This window comes from Primulina tabacum, chromosome 13, assembly GCF_025594145.1.
Source record: "Primulina tabacum isolate GXHZ01 chromosome 13, ASM2559414v2, whole genome shotgun sequence".
Classification (NCBI taxonomy): Eukaryota; Viridiplantae; Streptophyta; class Magnoliopsida; order Lamiales; family Gesneriaceae; genus Primulina; species Primulina tabacum.
The window spans coordinates 36,466,546-36,490,757 of NC_134562.1; the positions used below are offsets into that span (position 1 = coordinate 36,466,546).

The following is a 24,212-nucleotide window of genomic DNA, read 5'->3' on the forward strand; positions in this document are numbered from 1 at the left end:
TAAGTTTAATTTTCACATACAATTTCAAATTACATTATTTATTAAACTAAATTTTTTAATTTAATTAGCAAAAAAATTCATTTCAATTGATTTCAAATTTATTTGAGTATAGATGTATTTGAAAATAATTTAGTATAGAAATATAAATTTTGAGATTATTTCATTTATTCTGAATATAACTTGCTTAAAAAGTTAATTAGCATTATCTTATTTTGTTTACTTTACACATATTAATCTAATAAATTTTTAAATTTTGTATAATTCCTTCGCAACTTTTAATAATATAGAATTACTTGATTTTCAATTTATGCTTTTAAAAAATAAAAAACAAAAATACTTTTCAACATTTATTCAGGATAATAAGAATCGTTTTTATAAATATATTTTATTATATATTTTTAATTCATTATTGTGTTAGTTTAAGATATTGAGTCTCCGTTTTATCTGTTTTGTTCATAATTTATGTATATTATTCGTCTATCATGTATTTCGATAGATTTGTAGATGGATTTGATTTGAAAAAAATTATTGGCTAAAGTACTAGCAAGGCACGCTAGAGCGGGTATTTTGCTCTTCCCATTGTGCAAAAGAGGAAAAAAATGTCAGATTTGCGAGGAGCTCGTGTTAGGGCAGATATTTTTGCATGCTCCAACGCGTCTGACCAAAAATTAATGTGAGCATGTTGTGCTAAGGGAGTAGAATTTGTCCGCCCTAGCGCGACCCAATGAGAAATGCAATCTGCATGATTTGTTACTTTTGTGGAGTCTTGGAGACAATGGCGGAACCGGGATTTTAAGTCTACCCAAACTATAATTTTTAACAAAAAATAAAATAATATATGACAATTAAAAAAATAAGATATATGTTCATTGTAATCTAAAAACATTTTTCATTAACAAGTTCTTTAATATTTTTGTTATAAACTCGTAAGATTTGAAAATTTCAGTCAAAACTTTGACATTGTAATATTTTATATCTCCATCACCTTGCAAATAAATTTATGAAGTTTAAATAAAATGGTTATATCTAAATATTTCTTAACTAAAAAATAAAAAGGTGAGCTGAACAGACATGCCATATTATTGAAGATGTGATTTGTTATCATTTAAAGTATAATATTTATTAGTTACAGAATCTTAGTCAATAATTACACAAACTATCTCTCTCAATAGCGATCAAGTTATAAGGTTACAACTTTTTTGTTTCAAACAACTCTCGGCACAAATCACAATTATGATATAGTGGATGTTTTCTAAAAATTCTCGTAACAAACTACATCGAGCTCATAATGTTATAGATGACATTTCAAATGATGCATTTCATATTCCATGATGTTCTCCTTCTTAGCGATAATATAAATCTTGTCAATGGCGAACCATTTAAAATATTCTTTTGGTTCCAAACCACAACTAAGTATAAGTAGGAAATGATGCAAGTGAAGCAAGCTTCTGACAAAACTATGATTTCATATGGAATAAGACGAGGCCAGCTCAAAAATTAATGCTAATGCATTTATAAATTGGAATTGATTGAAATGGTACAATGAATTGGCAAGATTTCAAAACTCGAAAAAAACATAAGATTTGAGGTGATGATTTGACCCAACTTTGTCTAAATATATAGTTAATGTACTTGAGCAAAATGGTTTAAGGTTGAGGATTCGAGTGATTGGGTACAAGACAAATATAATTACAATTTCGTCTCTGAATTGTTTTCATCCTTTAAGGTAGTCTCATGGAGTTTAATGAAATGGATCCAAGTCAAGATTGTTGGGCTTCTTTTATTTATGGATATGTCCACGGACTAAAAAGTCATTTAGTTTAACTTAATACATAATTAAAAAAAAGGGAAAAAAATAGCATCCGGGCTACATTCTAGGTACTTTTATCTGTGGCTCCGCCCGTGCTTGGAGACATCTATATGTGGGATAAGCCATAATACATGAAAATTATTCACTATTCACCAAGATTAAATCACACACGTAGCCGCACAAGAGAGAGGCCGCTCAAAGAAGAATTCACGCGAAGAATTATGTCGGGTGCAATAATTGTCCTTGCTTGGTAGAGCGATCGAACCGTAGTGCTTGAGCTGCTGTGCAGTTTAAAAGGTTTGAGTTGCACCATTACCACCAACTATAGCTTTTGGTAAAGTGGTAAGCACTCGGTCCTACAATTGGTATCAGAGCCAAGGTCACGGGTTCGATTCTCATTGATTGCAAGGAGTGCAATGATTGAGAGGGAGATTGTTGGGTGCAATAATTGTCCTTACTTGGTAGAGCGATCGAACCGTGGTGCTTGAGCTGCTTTGCGGTTTAAAAGATTTGAGTTGAACTATTACCACTAGCTATAGTTTTTGGTAAAGCGGTAAGCACTCGGTCCTACAAATTAGAACTCAACACAATGTTTTTTCTTATTTTCTCTTTCTTTAGTTATGGTTCAAAGAATCGTACCCTCAAACATTTATATTGTGAATTATTTTTGAAAATTGAATTTTTGTTTTTAAGCATTATTGATTATGTTATTGTTTTGATTGCATCTTTAAATCATAATCATTTATATGTTATAATTGACAAGAGTAGATTTTATAATATCATATGATAAATATAAATTATGGATTTAAAAGTTGCATAGACATATGGAGTTGAAAACATGTTGATAGTCATAGACCAGAAACCGAAAACAATTTGTTAATGCGATTGTAATTGTTAAATAACACGATGACACTTGATTATTACATTTCGTTAATTGAATTAATATAACTCTACATAGTATATTGATAAATTAGAGAATCCCGCAAAAACATGACTCATGAATTGAAATTCAATCATTAGAGAAGATTTAGAGGTAGATGAGCCGAGATCCTAATAATTGTTTATTCATTGTTTTCAATCTAATTATTTATGTTACGTTTGTTTCATCCTTTTACTTCATTATTACTTTAGTTTATTAATTAATTCAATTATTGTTTTAATTAACTAAAAAATTTGAGTTGAGGTAAATTTGTCTAATAAATCTATGTGATATCGATACTGTTATTGTGTACACTATATTACAACTTAACTCGTACACTTGCGATTCATTCAAACTTAAATGATTAATTTTGTTAAGGAATTTACAGTGCCAAAAACGTTCGAACAATGGAGAATTTGAACAATCTACGAAAGTTTTAAATAAATCAAATAGAGAGATGTTATATTGAAATAGAGTACTCTAATATGAGTCACAATTTAGGACAAAGAGGTGAGAAATGACTTCAGAAATTTGCTTGTAATATAGCACAAGTTCATATCTCCTAAGCCCAACAGGAACTCCGAGCCTAAACTTGTCTCCAAGCCTTCTTTTTATTGCATAATTTACAAATATTTAATGGTTCACAACTGCAAGAGGATACAACTATATCATGATAACAGCTAAAAGAATCCGCCATTTTCAGATTAATCATCCTACTTATGTAAAATCGGCCACTGATGCATAAGCTACAACACACTTTACAACATGAAACTGTCATCCGGATTTTGTGCCACCACTCCAGACACTGCTGCCACATTATGCAGTTCTCATTAGGAGACTTGAACGCTTCGTTTAGCCGTGAAAAAGATGACTCTCAAGCATGTCTTTGGGCATCATCATGCAACTGGGCAGATCTTACGTTTGGTTCCTCCTGCAAAGGCTATATATGAATTATCGAACCACATATTGATGAGGTGATATGAGAGATTTGTTAACTTTTGCCATCAGGATACTGGAAAGACTAACCCGAAGACCATAGTTGAAATTTGGAGTGCGGAAAAAATCCATTTGTCCCTGAAGAAAGACATCCATGGTAATTTTGTTATATGTTAGATGCTATCCGCCAAGAAAATATTAAAAAAAAAATACGTAGGATAATTAAGTACCAATCCATGCATGGTAGGATGAGTTCCATAATAACCATCATGGGCAGGTGCTATAGAATTCAGCTGGCCCTTCAAAAGAAGTTGACACAGAAATTAATTATCCCAAACAAATTATCCTAACACCAAAACTTATTTCTCATCTTATAGGCAAATAAATGACATACCAGTCCCTGAATGGTCTGCTGGTTCCCATAGTAATTATCACGTGAAGGAGCCATTAGGTTCAACTGTACCTTCCAAAACAATTTCAGTTAGGAATAGTGCATGCGAAGATCAATTTGTGGCATCAACTTGACAAAAATACCTACCATTCCTTGCACCCCTGGTTGGTGTCCAAAAAATCCATCAAGATTGACCGGTCGAGAACTCAATTTCTCCTTGACATAGAAAAGAAACAATGCATCAAGAATAAATAAAAAAACGAAGGTTGGAGGAAACCGCAAAACCTATCATTACTGTCGAGATTAGTAGTTTCAAAATGCACTTTCTAATTCATACATAAAGTGAAAACAGCCGAGTATTCATGGCCTACAAGAACTCCAAAATTTTTATCCCTACTTTGTGCTACACTCTATGCCATGGTTTCGTAAATTTGACGTGCATTTCTATTTTTAATTAATAATTATTCAGCCAAGCTTCCTTTAGGTTGAAATTCACAACTCATCCAGATTCGATATCCTGTACAACTTAGAGGCAAAGAAATTCAAAACGAGATACCATTTGTTGCAAGCTTTCCGGCGTCCCAACTGTCGTAATATCTGGCTCCACATTTAACTGCAATACAGGTAATACAGCCTTTAAACAGAATGGAACATTAAATAAAAATAGAACAGATAACTTATTCACAACAACCTTCCTTTTCTTGGTAGCATTTTTCCTCTTATTTGTCTTGCTCCCTTTAAAGTCTTCTTCAATGCAGAGAAGACCTGGTGAGGCGGATGCGCCAGTTTCTACTAAATTCTTATCTGAGTTGTTAACATTCAAACAATTCTCAAAAACACCATCAAGTGCACGTACAGTCATATTATAACTCTCTTGAGATAATGATGCTTCTTCACCTAATTTCACAGCTCGCTCATAAAGTTCATTATACCGCTGCACCCTTGACTGAACCTGTTCAGATGAATCTCCAGTTAAATATCCACTCCTGGCATCCTTAGTCCACCGTTTCAAAATATATTGGGAAGGAATGGCAGAAATTCCACAAATTTGAAGGACAATCATTGCATGTCTACAAAGAAAACCTTTGAATTCAAATAAGTGGCATATGCACGATATTTCTGATCTCATTTCATTCAAAGTGACGGCAAATTCTTGATTCCTTTCAAAATCTTGAACTTTAAATTTAATGGTGGCATCAACCTTTTCCTCTTTCTTGGGGGCACATGCTACAGCACCTAATACCTCAACTTGAAACTTTTTAAACACTGCATGGGTATACACCCCAGCCATCTGCTTCTCAAATGGTGACGGAGACTTCAAAGCTGGTTGTTTGTTCCACGTATCCGAATATGCCTTTGCTTCCTCTTCATATCTATCTTGTAGAATTGACTCATATTGTTTCACAAACTCTAGCACAGTCGTCTTCTTATGTACATACTTGTCAAAGAAAGAGTTCACGCTCTCTGATCGTTGAACAGTGGACATACCAGCTAAAATTCCATCTTTCAAAAGGCTTGTCACCCATTTTTTACGGTCTTCAAAGAATGATTGGAACAGTTCATTTTCTTTTAGCCCAAACCTGTCCACCAATTTATGCCACCTCTTCTCAAACTCCTCATCTGTCACTGATCTATAAATGCACTTTTCAAATTTAGATGTAAAATTTTCATTCTGTTTAATTACATGATTCAGGATCTCGGAAACCTTTCCCATTATGTTCCACAAACAAAAAACATGGAGAGTGGAAGTGAATATCTCGGAAACTACCGACTTCAAAACCATATCTTGATCTGTAATCACTATTTTTGGAACTTGACCACCCATTGCTTTCAACCATGTTTGCATGACCCATGTAAATGTGGCTGCGGTTTCATCTGATATCAAAGCACATCCAAGAAGCATGAACTGATAGTACTGATTGACCCCAACAAACAGAATCAGAGGCATTTTATACTTGCTTCTGACGTAGCTTGTATCAAAAGACACAACGTCACTAAAATAGATGTAATCATGCCTGCTTTTAGCATCAATCCACAACATACTCTTCAGGCGTTGGTCTTCACCAACATCTACTGCATAAAAGAAGTTCGAATTCTGACACTGCATCTGGATAAAAAACTCAAGCATAATGTTCACCTCTTCTGCAACCATTGTCATGTTCCTATTCTTCTCAAATGAGCTTCTGGAGTCATGTTTGAGGCCAACTGCACTTTTATATTCAGCAAACTGTTTAGCCATTGCAGCATACATCCTTCTAGTTTGTTCGCTTACAGCTTGGGCCGGTAATAATTCGTGGTTGTGCTCTTTCTCGAATCTATGTATTATCCATTTTCCATCTTGCCTTCTCTTAACATGCATGCTTGCCTTGCAATCTGTCTTTGCACATGCTCGCCTACCTGTGGCAATCTCTGGGTCCTGCTTGCTTCCTTGTCTACTGCGTGGTCGGTTTAAAGATTTCTCGTATTCACGCTTAGTTCCATATCTAGAGCATGCAAATTTTGCATCAATGAATTCCCTTGATGTCTTTGAACGGCGACTATTCTGAATTGCGGTATTGAATCCCACAGACCTAGAATATTCCTGATAGAAAGCATACGCATCTCCATGTGAACCAAATTCCATACCAGGTAGAGGCTCAAGAATTGTCAAATCTTTAAAATCTATTTCAATCTCCCCATCTTTAATATGCAACTTTTCCTCAACATCCACCATACTTCCACCAACACCATCTAAATTGAGGGGTTTCTCATCTCCATCTAGCATATCAACAATTCCATTGTGCTCTTCTCTATCAGTTTCTCCAGAAGGTAACCTAAGATCTATATCCATGACAACCAGTTTCCTTATAATTCAAGTTTTCCTGTAGCCACATAGGAAAAAAGGTTATTTCAGCGACACATTCAACAAAAATAAAAAGTATGCACTCAAGTGTTATCAACTTTTCAACAAATGCAACAAATTGAAGAGAGCTGGGTTCAATTTCCAATTATCAAAATACTCTATAACATTGCAAAAGACAATGAATCATGCTTCTGGAGGAATAGTACAAAAGACTTGAAAACTTAATAATTACTTCTACATTGAAGCACTGGAAAATCTCAAGATTCACTAGAAAAACAATGTATCCTCCGAAAACTTGCATGACAAAAATCAATTATCGCAGTTGATAATTGGACTAGTGAACTTTGACCATGTAAACACAAAATGAGTATATATCATATTTCCTGTCTGATTTAATACCCAAAATATTAAAATTTTCACCAAGAACTCCAACCCTATAGATACTTGTGTGTCACACAAAACTAATAGAAGCCAATGATTTTCTAGCATACGCAAAATGAAATATATGATATGCTGGATAGCCTCAAATTCAGTGCAAAGAACATATAGACGCCATGTATTTAACTGCAATCTCATATACTATCCAGTTTTTACAGCACATTCAGATCCTCTTATTTCTCCAACAAATTGGCTTTACAAAAACAAAAGAAGACCTTTTGGAGTTATACTATTAAATCTCATTTATCTATCAGGGAAGCCTATATGGGACCAGAAGAACTGGGTATAGGCAGCAATCATTTGCTATGAAGACTGTCACTGCCTATATAAACCCTTTATCTATCAGGGAGGCCTAAATGGGATGACGAGAACGGGGGACAGGCATAAAACATTTGCCATTAAGACTGTCATTAGCTCCCATAACTACCAGTTATTGATCTCTCTCTCCATTCCATAAAAGAAAGGCCATCAGCTAAGTGGGGAAATCACAATCTTCTTTCCTGTAAATCTCAAGTATGTTCCCCTCACCCACCACTCATATCGCACCGTGACTCATCCGCAGAATATATTCACGTGCATTTACCAATCTCAAACTTCTCATACATGGTATGGCTAACCATTTTCATTTTCCCGGTCAATATTTTGATGAATAGGACTCCAGACACAAAAGTAACAACACCATGGTGCTCATAGCTAACTTAATTATGATGGCTTCTAACTTCAGTATCAGAAGTCACCAATCTTTTTCAAACTCGAAATAATTCAAACCAGAATCGTCCACTGTAGCTGATCTTTCTTAACGGAATTGATCCAAAGCAGAAAACGCAAAAGTGGCAACCTTTCTGGAAATACAAAAACCCATTATGGCATTTTCCAGCCAAGCATTCCACGACAACTATAGTGTATCAAAACATAAAGTTCAAAACTACAGCTTTCCACACGAAGTTCAAAAGGAACCTTTTCCGGTCCCTTACCCACCATCAAACATAGATAGTAATTTTAAACAGACTCCTGTTAGATAGCTGACAATTAGAATCGCAGCTATCGAAAATTGATAAAATATTGAATCCCAAAGCGTCCAGTGATACAACAACACTAACGTAGAGAAAACTACAACTCCAAAACGGCAGAATTCGGTGACTTAGCTTAGGCAATGGCGAAAAATTATAGTTGAAACAAACGAAAGGGCTAAAAGGACAGAGGGTGGCAGGAGGATGGTCATACCTGTAATTTTATTTTTCTGTAAAAAATTTCGATCTCCAGATCTGCAAATCCACGCGAGGGTTTGGGCGAGTGGATGACTGCTCTTCCCCAAATCGATTGGACTCTTTAGGGTTTTCGATATTTCAATCGCTTCGACGATTTTAACCTCACGCGTGACTGTCTGTTTTTTTGAAATCCGTGACTCTCTGTTAAAAAAAAAAGTTAATAATTATTATTAACTACAATTATTGTAAGTAAATTTTTAAAATTATTCTCTTATTATTATTGTTGGAGAATATTCATAAAGGCACCCATAACACCCACTCTCCAATGTGAGTGGGCATTGTAACGCCCACTTACATGAGAGAGAGTGTGGGGCGTTCATACAGATGAACGCCCCTGTGTCAGTTTATTTTTCTTAAAAAATTACACATTTAACGACGGTTTTTAAAAAACCGTCGCTATTAGCGACGGCTTTATAGAAACCGTCGCCGATTTGCTGACATGCGGACCCCATGTATTTTGAATTATTTATGAAAATTGGACATTTAGCGATGGCTTTGAAAACACCGTCGCTATTTGCTTCAAAACCGTCGTTAAAGTTGTTATATATATATATATAATTATTATTAATATAAAATAATAATTTAAATTTCTTAAAAATTTTGAAATTGAATTTATTTAATGTAAAATAAGAATAAGATGAATGAGTTGATAGCGGAACCTACAAATAATGAGTGTGAATGTTAAAATGAATATGAGAGAATAGATGTGTTAATGTAATGTGTATGTGGCATGTGGATCCCACGATTTTTGATGAGGTGGTGGGTGTTATAACACCCACCAATGCGGGTGTCCTAAATATACACGAGAGAATAAATTAACTTTATAATGAATTAAGGATGAGAGTAGCCCGCGTCTCATATATTTTTATTTGTAAGACGAGTTGTTCCGTGCAATAATTATCATCAAAAATAATATTTTTTGTATGAATAATGATATTTCTTCATAAGTTCAACAAGTCGAAATCTGTTTCACAAAATTAAGTCGTAAGATGATTTCATAAGAGTCTTTGCAGAGACTTTGAGACGATCTCACAAGAGACATACTCTTTTAATTATATATATTTGAGACGATCTCACAAGAGACATACTCTTTTAATTATATATATTGTATATATCCTGGGGACATTGATTCAATATTATTTAATTATAATTTATATAATGATTAATTTTTTTTTGAATTATAATTATATCTATTTTAAGGAATTATAATTAATTTTTATTTGTGTAAATATGTTTATCCAGCATGTAAAGCAGGTGAACTGCACTCGCCTAATGAACACCGGGCGCGCACGCACCGCCCTCAACTCCCGGCCGTCGCTTTCTCTGCTAGCGCTTGGTGCTATCTTTTCTCCCAACTTCAACGCAATCAAACGAATTAACTCTGACGTCTCTTTCTTTTTGTAAGTAATTTCTTTTCCTCTCAGCAGTTAATGAAATTTATGAACTACTCTGATTCTTGGGGAAAAAAGGAGAAGTCTTTCTGTTAAAAAATATTTTTTCCTGGGGGACTATTTACGTTACACCGTGTAACTTTGTATTTTACTTCTTTTAGCAAAACCCCAATTAGTAAAGTTAGTTTTCAGGATTGGACAGAGGAAAAAGGTGGAGAAAACAACACGCACGCTGGAGGGCAGGGTGGTGCGTTGGTATTGTGAAAGGATGCTGGGGAGGAATTGAGGATTTTAGGGTGGAGCCGTGGAGTATAAAGTAATGGTGAGAAAACATGGGTGGCAGTTACCAGCGCACACCTTGCAGGTTCTGTTTCAGCTTATTTCTAGCGCTGCCCGTCATTAATTTTTTTTCCTATGGAAATTTTTATTTGTTTTATTGTTACACCATTGAGTTGGTGTGCAATTGATGGAGGTTATGATTTATATTTGAGGAAATTTGCGGGATTTTGATTTCTGAAAGATTTTTAATGGTTTCAGCCATGAATTTGGGTTAACATCTGTGTTTTTTCCTATCTTTTTATTGCTCTGTGGCGTGGGTCCGTAAGCTTGACTATTTTCTTTTAGCTTGTTGAATGACTGTCATGGGTTGCAGCATTATGATTTCGTAATGGTAAATTTGCAGATATGTTAGTTGTATTATCTCTGTTCTACCTGAAAACTATAGGCTTATATGGATTTTGCGAGACTGCTTTTGGTATTTCTGAAGTTAAGTAGAGTATAAGAAGTAGGCTGCCTTCTCGCGTGCTTTCATATTTGTGACAACATTTGGATACTGTATATTAAAATAGGAGTTTCCAGGATACATGAGTTCATCCTTTGGTGCTCAAGGTCAAAATATCTGCTGAAGGTTGCAGGAGCTTAGGTTGTGTTAAACTTGCTCGATCGTCGATTTTGTAGCATAACAAGCTTGGACCTTTTTTGAGTTACGAATGTCTTTTAGTTCAAGCTCAAACGAATAATACTTACGAAATGAAGTGTTAAATTTACCAAATGTTGTCCTGTTTGACTGAGAAGAGAGTACAGTCAAAATCAGTTTGAAGGATAATATGAACAACTCGAAAGCTTGTTTGTGATTTCAACCCGCACTTGAGTTCATTTCTTACCAAAGTTGTTATGTGTTTTGAATATGCGTGGTAAAGGTGGAGCTGGCTAATGTTCCCACTCATTTGATTCAGCTTCGTAACTGGAGACATTTAAGAGACGACATAGGCTTGTCTCCATTTGAATCTAAAGGTGCTTTGTATCACTTGATATTTAATAATTAAAACTTAAAAGAAATTATTTACCATTACATAATCCTCATCTCTTCTAGTGTAGGCCATGTGGTTTTACTTTGTGCTTTTGCGTATATCGATATGTGATTTTTAAGGTAATTGTTTTTGAGGGAGTTGTATTTTGTGTCACCTGACCTTTGTCTGACTTGTTCATACGCTTTCATGTTACATTGCGTTGGTGTGACTTTGTACTAACAAATGTTTGGTTTCTATAAAAAAAGTATGTTTATATATGCCAGCTCATAGAGGAACACTTGAATTCTATCTTTTACAGGTGGTCGCTATTACTGTGTTTTTCTTGTTAGTGGTGGCGTTTTATGCTTTCTTTGCTCCTTTCCTTGGTGGCCAAATATGGGAGTATGTTCTCATTGCTGTGTATTCCCCTGCGGTACGTATTGCAGATATGGCTTATGCATGCCAATCATATATTGTTTGTTGCCAACCAAAACAGGTGCCACTATCGATGTCAATTTATACAGAACTTTGTTACAGTACACAGCAAATATGAGAATAAAATATTCAATGGCAGATTAAGCAATGAAAAATGCCCCTTTAACCGGAATTTTGGATTCTCAAATAGTTTAATTGATAATGAAGTCATTACTGCTAGGCTCCTTTTTAATTTCTGAAAGCAAATGTTGTAAGCAATGGAGTAGAAATATTGGGACTTAAAATCATATTGAAAAGGGACCTTAATTGAATTTGAACTCCAAACTTTTCCGCCTATTGAATGATATGGTAACTTTGTGATATCAATCATCAACCTTTTAACCTTGAAGATAATGGAAATAAGTGTACAAAGAAGGAATGCCCACCGATGATTAATTTATGACATCGAATCATGTACAAATACGAAGTATTGTCTAAGTAAAAAAATACAGATTTAACTTGTAATAGACCATCCTCGGAACTGAATGGGATGACATTGATAATTAGAAATCATGGGCAAGAAATTTACACATCAGAGGACTTAGTGGATGACTCTAGCCCCAGTCTCGACAACCTATCGTTTTTCTCGATGAACATTATATTGCTATTATTTTGAATGAAATTGGGGATTTAGTAAGCTCGTGACACATAATGTCCTGTCATAAATTTATATTTGTTACAAGGATGGCTGGATTGACATTTTTCTCAAATTTTCTCGAATCTTTTTTCCTTCTATTGACATTTTTAGTGTTTTTAACACTCGTTTGACATTTCTATTTACTGTTTCTCAATTTATACATTGTTCACATGACAATCGACATTTTATATCGAGACTTCACGACTCTCTTAATTGCATATAAAAAGTATGTTTAAATCCAGTGATTCCACCAAATGCAGGCTTTGTCGGTTTTCATCCTCTATGTTCGAAGCACTGCAATTAACCCAGCAGATCCTGGTATCATGTCTAAATTTGAACCCGAGTTAATGAACAACACAAATGAAAATCATGAATCAACTGCATGTGGCCAGAACAGAAAGTTTGATGAAGTTGGCGATGGTACACATTCTTCTGCATCTTCAGCTTCACGAAGTTCCTTTGGAGGTGCTAACTCCAGCAGAAAAGGTTCGGTTGAATCTGCGAAAAACAATGGTCAAGTTCTCTCACCAAGGAGTAGGTCGTTATGCAATATTTTTGGAGGAATTTTTTGTGCAATCTTTGTTCACGAGGATTACCGGAAACCTGATGAGGTGGCCGATCAGGAAGGTACAGGTGAAGATGCCTTGTTTTGCACGTTGTGCAATGCTGAGGTGGGTAATTGTTTCATAGTTCTACATGCTTTATGTTGTGACAGTAAATCGAGATGCTATATGTGGACAACAGTGAATCGAGATGTTATATGCTGGCAATAGTAAAATGAGATGCTATATGTTGACTACCCGTTACAAAACAAAAGAGAAATCTGATCCATAGTCGTAAACATGTTCACTGTAAGAAATTTGGGGGATTACTTAGTATATGCTTTTAACTTTATCACCTCTGCAAGGCAAGATCACTTGGAACATTTGTCACAACTAGGAAAACTGGCAGTTCCTTTTTTTATATATATATGATGAAAACCTTGGAAAAATCATCGTTAAGTGTTTTTTTACAATGTTATTATAGGAATTATAATGATAAAAAGAGTTATTTACATTTTGTTCTCTATGATTCTTATTCTTGAAGTATAGCTATCTTTTTAGCCGTATCTGTTGATGTTACTGTTGATTATCAGGTTTCTGTTTTATGCTATGCTTTCTCTGTGTCCTATCACTTTTTTGATTATCAGGCTTCTGTTTTATGTTATGCTTTCTCTGTGTCCTATCACTTTTACATGCGGTGACTGCTGCATGTATGTCTCCATAGGTTCGCAAGTTCAGTAAACATTGTAGAAGTTGCGACAAGTGTGTGGATGGATTTGATCACCATTGTCGGGTATGGTCCTTGACACAGATTCTTCTTGATGCATTTAATGGAATTTTGATGCAAGATGTTTATAGTTGTATCTCTGTTGAGGAAGTTAACATCATTAATTGATATTGCAGTGGCTCAATAACTGTGTTGGGAGGAAAAATTATATTACATTTATTTCACTAATGGCCATCAGTCTAGTTTGGGTAAGTTTGTGCAAACTATCTGCTTCGTGACAGGAAGGTTTTAGATGACTAATTTCACTCTCTTTCCAGCTTGCTCTTGAAGTTTTAGTCGGGATTGCTGTTCTAGTTCGTTGCTTTGTGAAGAAGAAGCACATGGAGACAGAAATAATCGATAGGCTTGGAAATGGTTTCTCTCGTGCCCCATTTGCAACTGTAGTGGTAATGCTATTCTCAATGAGGCTTATGGGAACTCTAGTGTTTGGTGATTAACCTTGTTTTGTTTGAATTGATGGGTGTTTTGAAACATGTGAATCCTCAGTTTTTGTTTCTTTATTTTGAACTCAATGCACGGCATGTATCAAAATGAAAATCATGAAGTTGTTGTGGCTTAAGATAATGAAATTGATAGTTTTCATTTTGTTGATCTTTTCTGCGTTGAAGTGATAGTTGACCAGTGTTGATATGAATTCATTTTCTAATCCTTTGATCCAAATAAAGCTAACAAGTATTCATATCATGGTGTGCATGTTATGCTGCAGGCTGTGTGTACAGCTCTCTCTTTACTGGCCTGTGTACCCTTGGGGGAACTTTTCTTTTTCCATATGATACTTGTGAGAAAGGTCAGCACCAGTGTCTTATTTTTCTCTGTATTTTTCATTTTCCCTAGTAACTACTAAAGCTGCCAACAACCATTACAGACTTCGTTTGTTTGGAGCTCTAATGAAGTTTTTTATGTGCAACTCTAAAGGATATTTTCTAGTATGATTTGCATTCTCGAATAATCATAACTTGTCGTTGACTGACTTGTCAACATTTGTCTTCGTACACTAGGGCATTACAACTTATGAATATGTTGTGGCAATGAGGGCCATGAGTGAGGCTCCTGTGGATGAGGAGCCCCCAAATATTCTTTATTCTCCGTCGGGAACTGCTACGACTGGTTTAAGCGGTGGAAGCTCTTTGGGACTGCAATATAAAGGGGCATGGTGCACTCCTCCTAGGGTGTTTGTAGATTACCAGGTATAAATTCTTTTTGTGGTGTTTAAATTGTATGGCTGCATATTTTGAACCTTGTATGAAGTTTATTTGCTTGGGGTAAACATTTGATTCCATCTTCCTTGATTCATTAGCAGAAGGAAGAATCTTTTATTTAGGGGATGAAATTAAATATAAAAAGTTTTTTTTTTTTTTTTAGCGTTAAGGTTTCTTAAAAAGTTTCTTAGCGTTAAGGTTTCTTAAATCTTGTCGGCAATTGAGAAGCTCTTTCAATCTTGAATTCTCTTTATTGAATGTTCGTGGGCGAATCCAAAGTTCATTCAATTTTTGAAATTTGGATATCAGGAAGAAGTTGCACCGCAGCTAGGACCTGGTATGGTTCCATCAACTGTTGATCCGGATGCAACTGGGGTTGGCGATGCGAGGAACAAGACACAGAAAAAGGGTGTGCGCATCAGTGCGTGGAAGCTTGCTAAACTAGATTCAAGTGAGGCTGTGAAAGCTGCTGCAAAGGCAAGGGCATCTTCTTCCATATTACGACCTGTCGATAATCGTCAATTGCCAAATTCTGAACTAAGTTCCAGCGAGAATGTGAGCGTTAGAAGCAGTATGAGCACTGAAACAGGAGGAAACAAAGATGTCAGAAATGAACTCACACTTTCTCCTTTGAGAAACACTTTTGCTCCCAGTCAAGGTAGCAGGGATGAATATGAAACTGGCACTCAAAGTGTAAGCAGTTTCAGCAGTCCAAGCCACATCCATGAGTCCGTAACATTAAGCCCTCTTCCGCAAGCTCATGGGTCAAACCCTTTTGTAGCATCTAGCTCGGTACCTGGACTTATCCCAGATCAGCCCCTAATTTCTCGAGTAGCATCCCCTGTTAAAACTAGCTTAGCGTCACTCAACACCTCCGGATTGGATGGGAGGATTGTACAAAAGAGTAGCACTTCAGACCCTTCACTGATTTCTGCTGCTCCTCATGCATCTTCCTTGCTCAGAGACATAAAAAGAACATCCGTTGTTTGGAATCAAGAAGCCGGAAGGTATGTATCTGTCCCAGTATCTGCTTCAGAAGCCCGTAAAAAACCATCTTCACATGCCAATGCAGCATCTATTAATCGTGAGAAGCAGCCTGCCGTTCTAACCCAAGAACCTTTACTTCATTCAGCAAAACCATCAGTCCAGCAGCCAGAGAAACTAACATACACCGGAGAATCTATCTTCTTCGGTGGTCCACTTTTAAGTGCTCCAAATCGCGATGGCCTAAAATCAGAAAGGCTTTCTGGCTCAAGAGACAGCCAAGATAAACTGCCATTGACTTTACCCCCTAGATATAAGAGAGATGTGGTTTCAAACCAGCTTCCTGTCTTTATTCCTGGGGATTTTGACTATAACACGACATCTGGATCAGGACTCAAGTAATTTACCTCGGGTTGTCTCAAAACCTACCCGGTGCATAACTTAACACGTCTGATTGGAATGAAACCTTTGTAAGAGAAGTGTTTCTGAACTTACTTCATTAGGCTTGTGGTTCATTTGGGCGACGACTGTTCCTTCTCGTCCGGTGGCTCGTTATTTCCAGGAAGATCCGTTGAAAAGTAGTGAATGACTTGTGTAAGGCAGACCGTCTGTGGACGTTGCTTCTCTTTTCTTGTGTGTATATGCATGTCTGATATATATGTTCATGACTGATTGATAGTGTTGATTATTTTGTACATTGATACTTGATAAATTATTGATCTTGATCCTAATTTAGGCGATTTTTTTTTTTAAAAAATAATCATAAGATAAAAATTTTTTGTAACCTGTATCGCTTATATTTATACTGTAAATTAATAATTTGTTAAAATTGCAAAAATAGTTGGATATAATAATTTTATATGGTAGAAATAGTAAGTACTCGTTTTTTTAAAACTAATCTTTGAGTATCATTTCTTGTTCTTTTTTTTTTGCCTTTAAATGTAATAAATTTTAATTGAGAAGTCATTTTATTTTGAAATATTATATTATTTTTACATTTTTTGTTAGAATTATTATCAACATAATTTTTTTGATTTTATATGATATTATTTAATATATAAAGTGAAATATATTAATCACATGTATGACAAAATTGAAAAATTATTAAAAAAATTTAAGTATTAATTGTAAAACTTACTCTTATAGATTTAATGCATTGATTAACTCAAATGTTTTGAATAAATAAAATTTATATCCTCTCTCTATCTGTATAAAAATTTCTTATCCAATTTGTTAAAGAATAATAATAATAATATAATAATTGTAATAATAATAATAATAATAATTGTAAGTTACTTAAAGTTGTGTATGAACATTAATGAATTTCAATTTCAAGATAAAACTCATGTGAAATTTAATAATAATTATGATTGATTTCAAATTAATATATTATTCATTTGAAATGTATTTATAATATCATCTCAAATTAAATATATTTCTCTAAATTAAATCAATCGATAAAATCTCAGTGCTAACTTGTGTATTTATTTAAAATTAATAATTATGTTAATGATTCTTTATATTTCAAAATTTATAATAAAAAATTATTCAGACAGTTTCAAATTCTAAATAAACCAGGCATCTGCTTTCCATAGCTAATATTCTCTCCATCAAAACTTCACTTCACTGAATCGGAATCTCCCATCCAGGCAAGTATGTATTTCAGTCGATTTCAAGCGTGTATGAATATGCTTCTGCGATTATGATGTTTCGTTTCGTGCGTAGCACTAATGATTTTTGCTTTGCTTTGATCGGTTAATCTGGTGCAAGTAAAATCAACTGAAGTTGTTTTTGACTATCGATTTTTTCACCAGAAACTGAAGCTTCTTCAAGTTTAATTGATTTGATTCATATTTTATTCATACAGTCATGCTACGTGTGTTTCGATAATGTTATTCTTACTAATTTATGAGTTGATATGCGTATCCAGGCTACGGCTGGGAAGAAATGAAATCAAACGTCAATTTCTTCTGTCTTTTGACATGAGATTTGTTTTGAGTTTGTTGCTATATTTTAGACAGACAAAGCTAACTGTAAAGTCATCATAATGAGAACATGTTTATAATTTTATGCTTAAACCCATGGATTTATTTTTATTTTTATCTTTTAGGTTGAACTGCTGCTTATACACATTTTTCATTGCTTGGCCGAAATATCACCTGTGTTAGTCATACTCTCCAAAAGGGATAATGACATCTACTGATAGCATTTTAACATTCAAAGCATGTTAATTTTCCATGTTTCTTCTTTGTCTTGCTGTTTTTGGAATGCTATATGATACTATTACCAGTCGTGGTTTTTACTAACAGTGTCATTTGCTTTTTGGAAAATAGTATGATATTTATGCTGTAGAAATATCAGATATATCTTACCATTATCCATCGAAATTATATAAGATACAGTCATGGAAGACGAGATTCTTAAAAGTCTCAGACCTATGGTGAATGTTGCTGACGACGTTGAGAGAATTGAAGCTCCCACTAAGGTCAAGATTTTGTCTGGATGTTGTGAACAAAGGTTGCCAGAGATATTTGTTGTGATTAGTTTTAGTGAATCCTGTTTTAATCACATTTTATAAAATAAATAATTTGTCAACACTCTGATCTCTGAAGGTGCCCAAATAAAAAATCTCGTTCTTTCTCCATATATATATATATATATATATGCATATTTTTTCTCTAGTATGCATGGAATGAAAAGATGTGAAAATAGATGAGATGGATTGTTGTTTTTGTTCTTTACCTTGATCTAAAAAGGCGTTGATGCACCTAGTGCCTTTATGTTCTTTTTCTGGTTTTAAAAAGCTGTTAATTTACTTAATGTCTTTATGTTCTTTTTCTTGTTTTAACAAGGTGTTAATTTACTTAATGCCTACGTGTTCTTTTTATTGTTTTAAAAAGGCGTTGATTACTTACTGTCCTAAGGGAGACTCTCATGTCCTGTCAATTTCTGTTCTATACGAACAAAATAACCTATCTATGTAGTTCCTTTGAAAAGCTCCATCATGTTAATGTTTATGATATCCTTGTCAAGCATGCCAAATCTTATACATGGGGATAGCTCTAGACTTAATCTCAAATCTTGTTTTCTGTCTCAGATGCTAACTTAAATTTCTAAACTTAACTTGTCAAGAGGATAGAAATTAATTAGTACTGTCCTCAAAGATGTTTATTCGACCATGCTTTAAGAAAAGTAATTTTTTACAAAAGAATGTTTGTACTTTTGCTCAATCGAGGTTCCTTTTCTTCCATGATATTTTAAGTTTCAGAAAATAGAGGCGGAGATTGACGGAACAGAGAAGGAAGAAAAAGAAGCGGAAGATTCAAAATAAATTACCCTGGAAGGTGGATTCATACAAAAAGAGAAGGAATTGTTTGATGTGAAGCATTGCAACCACAATGCCGAGACAATATCTTTTGCAGACAAAAGACCAACTGTTGTTGAACATACTGACTGGAATCCCGAGGCAACTAGAGAGTTGCTAGAATCAGAAGAAAAGGTTAAGGAGCTAGAAGATGATTTGGTGACAATGTCTGATTTATTGAAGGATTCTGAATTTGAGAACATGAACCTGAAGAAGGAACTCTTGCTGTCAAATAAATGTTATCAAGAAAGTGTAGATAAACATGAAGAGATTTTCCTTGAGCGTGAAAGAATGCTTAAGCACAACTCAAAAGCAGAGGTGAGACACAAACTAGAGCTTAAAATTATGCAAGATGCGCTAAAAGCTCAAGAAAGGAAGAACAAGGAACTGACAGATGTGAAGGAAGCATTTGATTGTCTCAGTCTTGATCTGAGGACCTCGAGAAAGGATATGGAAGATCTCAAGTTAGATTTGCAAATTTCTGTTGATGAAGCTGGGAGATTTGAGGAGTTGCACCAGCAAAGCAGTTTGTTTGCTGCATTAGAAACGAAAAAAGCCTTGGAGTTAGAGACGTTGCTCAAGCTGGCAAAATCTAGTGCAATAGAAATGCAAAATCAGATGGTGACCTTACAAGATGAGCTGAAGAATTTGTATGAAAGTATTGCTGAAAATCAGAATGTAGAAGAGATACTGAAGAGGACCTCTGCTGAACTTTCTACTGTTCAAGGGGGATTGGAGCTTTCACAATCACAGGTGCAAGATTTGAAACGGACGCTAGCTTCAAAGGAAGTTCTTATCTGTGAATTGACTCAAGGATTGGAACTCGCAAGTGTTGCTGAATTTAAGGCTAATGAAGACATTTCATCATTTGAGAATTTAATGTCATCTACGAAGGAATCCCTTCAAGAGAAGGTATCTCATCTTGAAGATGTTGAATTGAAGCTGAAGGAGAAGGAAAGTTATGCGAAACAGCTGGAAGAACATTTGAAAAACCATGAAACAAAGATGAAAATCATGCAGGAAGAACTAGCTAAATCTAATATAGAAGTAGAACTGGAAGATGCTGTGACTGATCAGGCCAGTAGCATAGCTCAGATTAAAGAGTTTTATGATGACCTTGAGGATAAATTGCGGCAGTCAGACGCGAAATTCTGCAAAACTGATTATCGTTTTTCCCAAGCAATGGCGAACAGCAAAGAACTAGAACAGAAACTGAAAACTCTCGAAGTTGTCACACTTGAGGAAAAAAATATCACTGGAAAAGTAATAGAAGAGCTGACACAGAGGTTTGCTTCTGAAGGCCAGAAGCTACAGTCTCAAGTTAGTACTCTATGTTGACTTGTTTTCCAAAATTCTGAGATCTTTTTAGTTTTGTCAACTTTCTGATGAATTTATGCCTAGTATCTTAATCATGCAGATATCTGCCGTTTTGGAAGAGATTAATTTACTTCACAAAACATGTAAAAGTTCCAATAAGGATCTACATACCGTGATCGATCATCTCAAAGAACACTTGAAAGAAAAAAAATCAAACAAATATGCCTCAAAGGCTAGAATGGAGGGTGAAGGTAACAAGATGTCAACTCGAGCATTATCAACAAATACACCAATTCATGGTACTGAGGTATCTCAAATGATGACCACACTTAAGTTCGTTTTTGGCGTGGCTTTGGTTTCAGTTGTTATCGGAATTATTCTTGGGAAAAAGTACTAAATGTGGATCATATTCGAAAAGTGTTTTTCATGCTGTAATCTAGTTTGTGTTTAGCTACTACTGTATTTGTTTTTGCAGTTTAATTATGCACCTAACTAAGTTTTGTTGGTTTTTTTTTTTTCTTTTTATGAATCATAAATCATTATTGTTGTGGATAGGTTATGGAGTGCTTAGCATCCGATTTAATATTTATCTAGCACTTAATTTTTTTCTCATTTAAGGTGAATCTATTTGCTTTCCTAGATAAATTGGGTCTTTTAAATGGAATCATGCGATTATCAATTTGGTATCCCTGAGATGCTTTGGTTCTAGATTTTTGGGGTATTGATCTTATGCTGAGGATGTTTCTCTAACTTAAAAAGCTTATGTACTTGCAATTGGTTCTGACTACAGGGCTCCAGCTGCAGCGCACGGTGTTTAATAAGGTTATTCTCATTTCAAATGTTCAGCAGTTGCTATTCATTCTTATTAAATAATCTGTTTCTTTTGAGGAACTATCTTATCAAGAATGCAATTTTTGAGGCTGCTTTCTCGCATCGGAGTTGATTATTACTTGGTTGGACTGAATACATCGATGAAGATTCTATCACAATTTAAAAACCAACGGTAGTATAAATTCTGGCCAAGCAAAATCGGTAGATTTAAGATTTCTTTTTACGAGACACCATCATGCTAAGTCAACCAATTTCAGATTTTGTAAACATTGGGTACAGAGAGAGAGTTGAGTAAAGTGAATAAAAAGGTGATTTTTGTATCTAAGGTGTCGGTGAAGTGCTAAAATAAACAATAAAATTACATATTATTGAACGCGAAATCTCACAAATAGACTTGGAATAAGTCCCATGAAACCATGATTGAATCTCTATGAAGGTTGGCACATTTCTTTATTCCGACATCAAAGAATAATATATATATATAACAAAATGAACAAATACAATGTCTCGCCATCTCAGTGTGATTGTAGAGGCTAGATTCCAAATTATCATGCAAAGAACATCTAAATCTATCCTCTGTTCCACCTTAAAAATGAACTTGGGGATTTTGTGTCCATAATCCCATCATTAAAATACATACCAACATTAATATCGAGATCCATTTCCTTTCTCACATGGACTGTGAAAACCCGATTGACTATTCACATGGCTGCCAAGCCGAGGCTGTGAGCAATGGCAAATCTTTCCATCCCAACTTCAGGCATCCACCTTCTTCTACCAATGTATACCCCTGCCAAGGAAACATCCCAAGCAATAAGTTGGCTTGAGCAGCAGGGTTACCTGCAAGGGAAACTGGTCGAAATCCGCCTCGAACCAACTCATCTTCCCACCTCTCCACCTTCACTTCCCCTGTCCGCTTGGGTCCACCCACAGCCACAATGTTCCGAATTTCACAACCAAATAGCTGCTGCTCTACTGTGTGCCTTTCCACACTCTCTGTCTCCAGTCCGTCCCCTAATGCATCAAATAACGCTGAGTAATAATGCAACGCCTCCACGAACCGCCCCAAGAAACTCCCTCCATGGCTTAAATCCTGTTCAACAATGGTTATCAGTTTCGGCCTCAACATAGTTAGTATTCTTGAAGCTCCCAAGTCACTCCCTGATACATCATACAAGCAATGATGCATCCAATGCACCACAATGGTTTCTCCCGCTTTGATATTTAATTGATTTAAATCTTTTATGTTTCCAATCTTCCCTTCGATGGGCTGAAACTCGAAAGGAATGTTGAGTGCAGTAGCAAATTCAGCTAAACGCTGACCAGTTGATTTGAGTAAGTCTGCTGAGGATCCAAACCCTGTGATTCTAAAAGACTTGACCTTTCTTGATTTGGAAGCGAGGATGTGAAACAATCCTGGCCATTGGAGGCCCTGCATGATGTCCAGGTCGATTATGTGGACATGATCAGCACCGTCCAATGCTTGCTGGATCGCTTGGTTGGCTGTGAAGTGTGAGAATTTGATTAAAGGGGTGACAGAGTTAAAGATTTGTAGTGCGTTGAGGAGTTTTTGGTGATGGGTTTTGCATAGAGGACTGAAAGGTGAGTAGATGCTTAGATATGAGCTGATGATGCGCGCTGAAAGCGCGTCAGCAAAGTACGCACCGACCCTTTGGGCGGAGGAGCCGAATGGGGAAGAAAGCTCAGCTATTTCAGGCAGGAGCTGGCCGGCGTCGTCGAGGTTATCCATGGCTACACACTCGGCGCATTGCAGAAGTAACCCGAGGAGCCGGAGCCCGGTCGAGTCATCATCCTCCCGGGCGGAGGCTCCAGCAGCGACAGCCTGCAGCTGATCCTCCCCCTCTTCCTCGGATTGCAAGTCCTTCTCGACTGGGGAGAGATGGGTTCGATGGCGCTTGCTGGGCTCGGCAACAGAAGGGCTAGCAACGTCAACGGCACGCTTCCCGGCGGAGGTCATGGCGGAAGAGGAGGCTTTGGGATTGTGTTGAAGGGTTGGCAGTAAACTATGAAGCATGATCGGAGAAAAGTGAAAAGGAATCAAAAGGATATGTACTTTTGGAAGAAAGGATTCAAGCAAGAAATGACAAGAAAAGTTATGCAGAGATTGACAAGTGATTGGCCGAGTGGAATTTGCACATCTTGTTGGAAATCGGAAGTTGGATGCGTGATGATTCAGAATTATTACTTGTGGAATTTGATGATTATGAATCAATAATGGCGATATTAGAGAGAAGTTGTGTGTTGCTTGGAGGTATCGAGGATTGTGGGACATTCATTGAAAGGGAGTTTTGTTTCTAGTCTCGAGTCCATGTGGTGGAACCAAAACACCATTTCTTAAATTTTAACCTTTTTTTTTTGTCTGTGGCTGCTCTACCAATAATTGATGGATCCATACCAATTAAATCATATTTATGATCAAAATTGTGATAAGAAAATGCTTGAAAGGTTTACATTTTTTTTTTCGTTTTGGGAAACTAAGACAACCCTAGTCAAAGGTCATGTTTTGGATCATCGGTGGTTAGAGATGAGCATTGTTATTGTTGCCCGGTTGGCTGGTTTTTGGGAATATCAAAGATTACAGAGTAGATATAAGATAAGATGTTGATGTTACTTTATAAAAGTTGTTTCTTTGCCGCCTTGTGAAATATATTTATTAAGAAAATTCAATGAGTTTTTTTTTTTTTTTTTTACAATACAACCTTCATATTCAATTTTTGAGGATATGAAATAATACCTAACACAACATAATCATATTTACAATTAGTGTGTCTT

General features: G+C 35.6%; 4 protein-coding genes across 19 annotated transcripts; 2 read left to right on the plus strand and 2 right to left on the minus strand.

Moving 5' to 3' along the window:
* Window positions 1–3,251: 3,251 nt before the first annotated feature.
* Window positions 3,252–8,707, minus strand: LOC142521752 (protein FAR-RED ELONGATED HYPOCOTYL 3-like). 6 transcript variants are annotated; one of them, XM_075624927.1, is made up of 8 exons: window positions 8,561–8,707; window positions 4,748–6,917; window positions 4,613–4,669; window positions 4,204–4,272; window positions 4,060–4,122; window positions 3,896–3,964; window positions 3,756–3,803; window positions 3,252–3,660 (listed from the first exon to the last, which is right to left on the minus strand). In XM_075624927.1, exons 2-8 carry the CDS (start codon window positions 6,884–6,886, stop codon window positions 3,604–3,606), a joined length of 2,502 nt encoding a protein of 833 aa, XP_075481042.1. In that variant the 5' UTR covers window positions 6,887–6,917; window positions 8,561–8,707; the 3' UTR covers window positions 3,252–3,603. The 6 variants fall into 6 exon arrangements, with proteins under 6 accessions (XP_075481042.1, XP_075481040.1, XP_075481041.1 ...); XM_075624925.1 differs by having other exon boundaries at window positions 3,252–3,669; XM_075624926.1 differs by having other exon boundaries at window positions 4,060–4,128.
* Window positions 8,708–9,848: 1,141 nt separating this feature from the next.
* On the plus strand, window positions 9,849–16,652 carry LOC142522306 (putative protein S-acyltransferase 19). 3 transcript variants are annotated; one of them, XM_075625597.1, is made up of 10 exons: window positions 9,849–10,004; window positions 10,188–10,359; window positions 11,604–11,717; window positions 12,656–13,066; window positions 13,662–13,730; window positions 13,841–13,912; window positions 13,982–14,110; window positions 14,431–14,511; window positions 14,723–14,911; window positions 15,233–16,652. In XM_075625597.1, the coding sequence occupies exons 2-10, from the start codon at window positions 10,315–10,317 to the stop codon at window positions 16,307–16,309; spliced, it is 2,187 nt and encodes a 728-aa protein (XP_075481712.1). In that variant the 5' UTR covers window positions 9,849–10,004; window positions 10,188–10,314; the 3' UTR covers window positions 16,310–16,652. The 3 variants fall into 3 exon arrangements, with proteins under 3 accessions (XP_075481712.1, XP_075481714.1, XP_075481713.1); XM_075625599.1 differs by having other exon boundaries at window positions 10,198–10,359; XM_075625598.1 differs by lacking the exon at window positions 9,849–10,004 and having other exon boundaries at window positions 10,033–10,359.
* An 821-nt stretch (window positions 16,653–17,473) lies between these two features.
* LOC142521724 (uncharacterized) lies at window positions 17,474–22,179 on the plus strand. Of its 9 annotated transcripts, none has more exons than XM_075624880.1 (5): window positions 17,476–17,556; window positions 18,304–18,424; window positions 19,170–20,591; window positions 20,689–20,895; window positions 21,379–22,179. In XM_075624880.1, the coding sequence occupies exons 3-5, from the start codon at window positions 19,437–19,439 to the stop codon at window positions 21,529–21,531; spliced, it is 1,515 nt and encodes a 504-aa protein (XP_075480995.1). In that variant the 5' UTR covers window positions 17,476–17,556; window positions 18,304–18,424; window positions 19,170–19,436; the 3' UTR covers window positions 21,532–22,179. The 9 variants fall into 9 exon arrangements, with proteins under 9 accessions (XP_075480987.1, XP_075480995.1, XP_075480992.1 ...); XM_075624877.1 differs by having other exon boundaries at window positions 18,304–18,392; window positions 19,176–20,591; XM_075624875.1 differs by having other exon boundaries at window positions 17,486–17,560; window positions 18,304–18,392; window positions 19,176–20,591.
* On the minus strand, window positions 21,761–23,750 carry LOC142521723 (scarecrow-like protein 23). Its single transcript, XM_075624871.1, has one exon. The coding sequence runs from the start codon at window positions 23,710–23,712 to the stop codon at window positions 22,117–22,119; it is 1,596 nt and encodes a 531-aa protein (XP_075480986.1). The 5' UTR covers window positions 23,713–23,750; the 3' UTR covers window positions 21,761–22,116.
* Window positions 23,751–24,212: the final 462 nt, after the last annotated feature.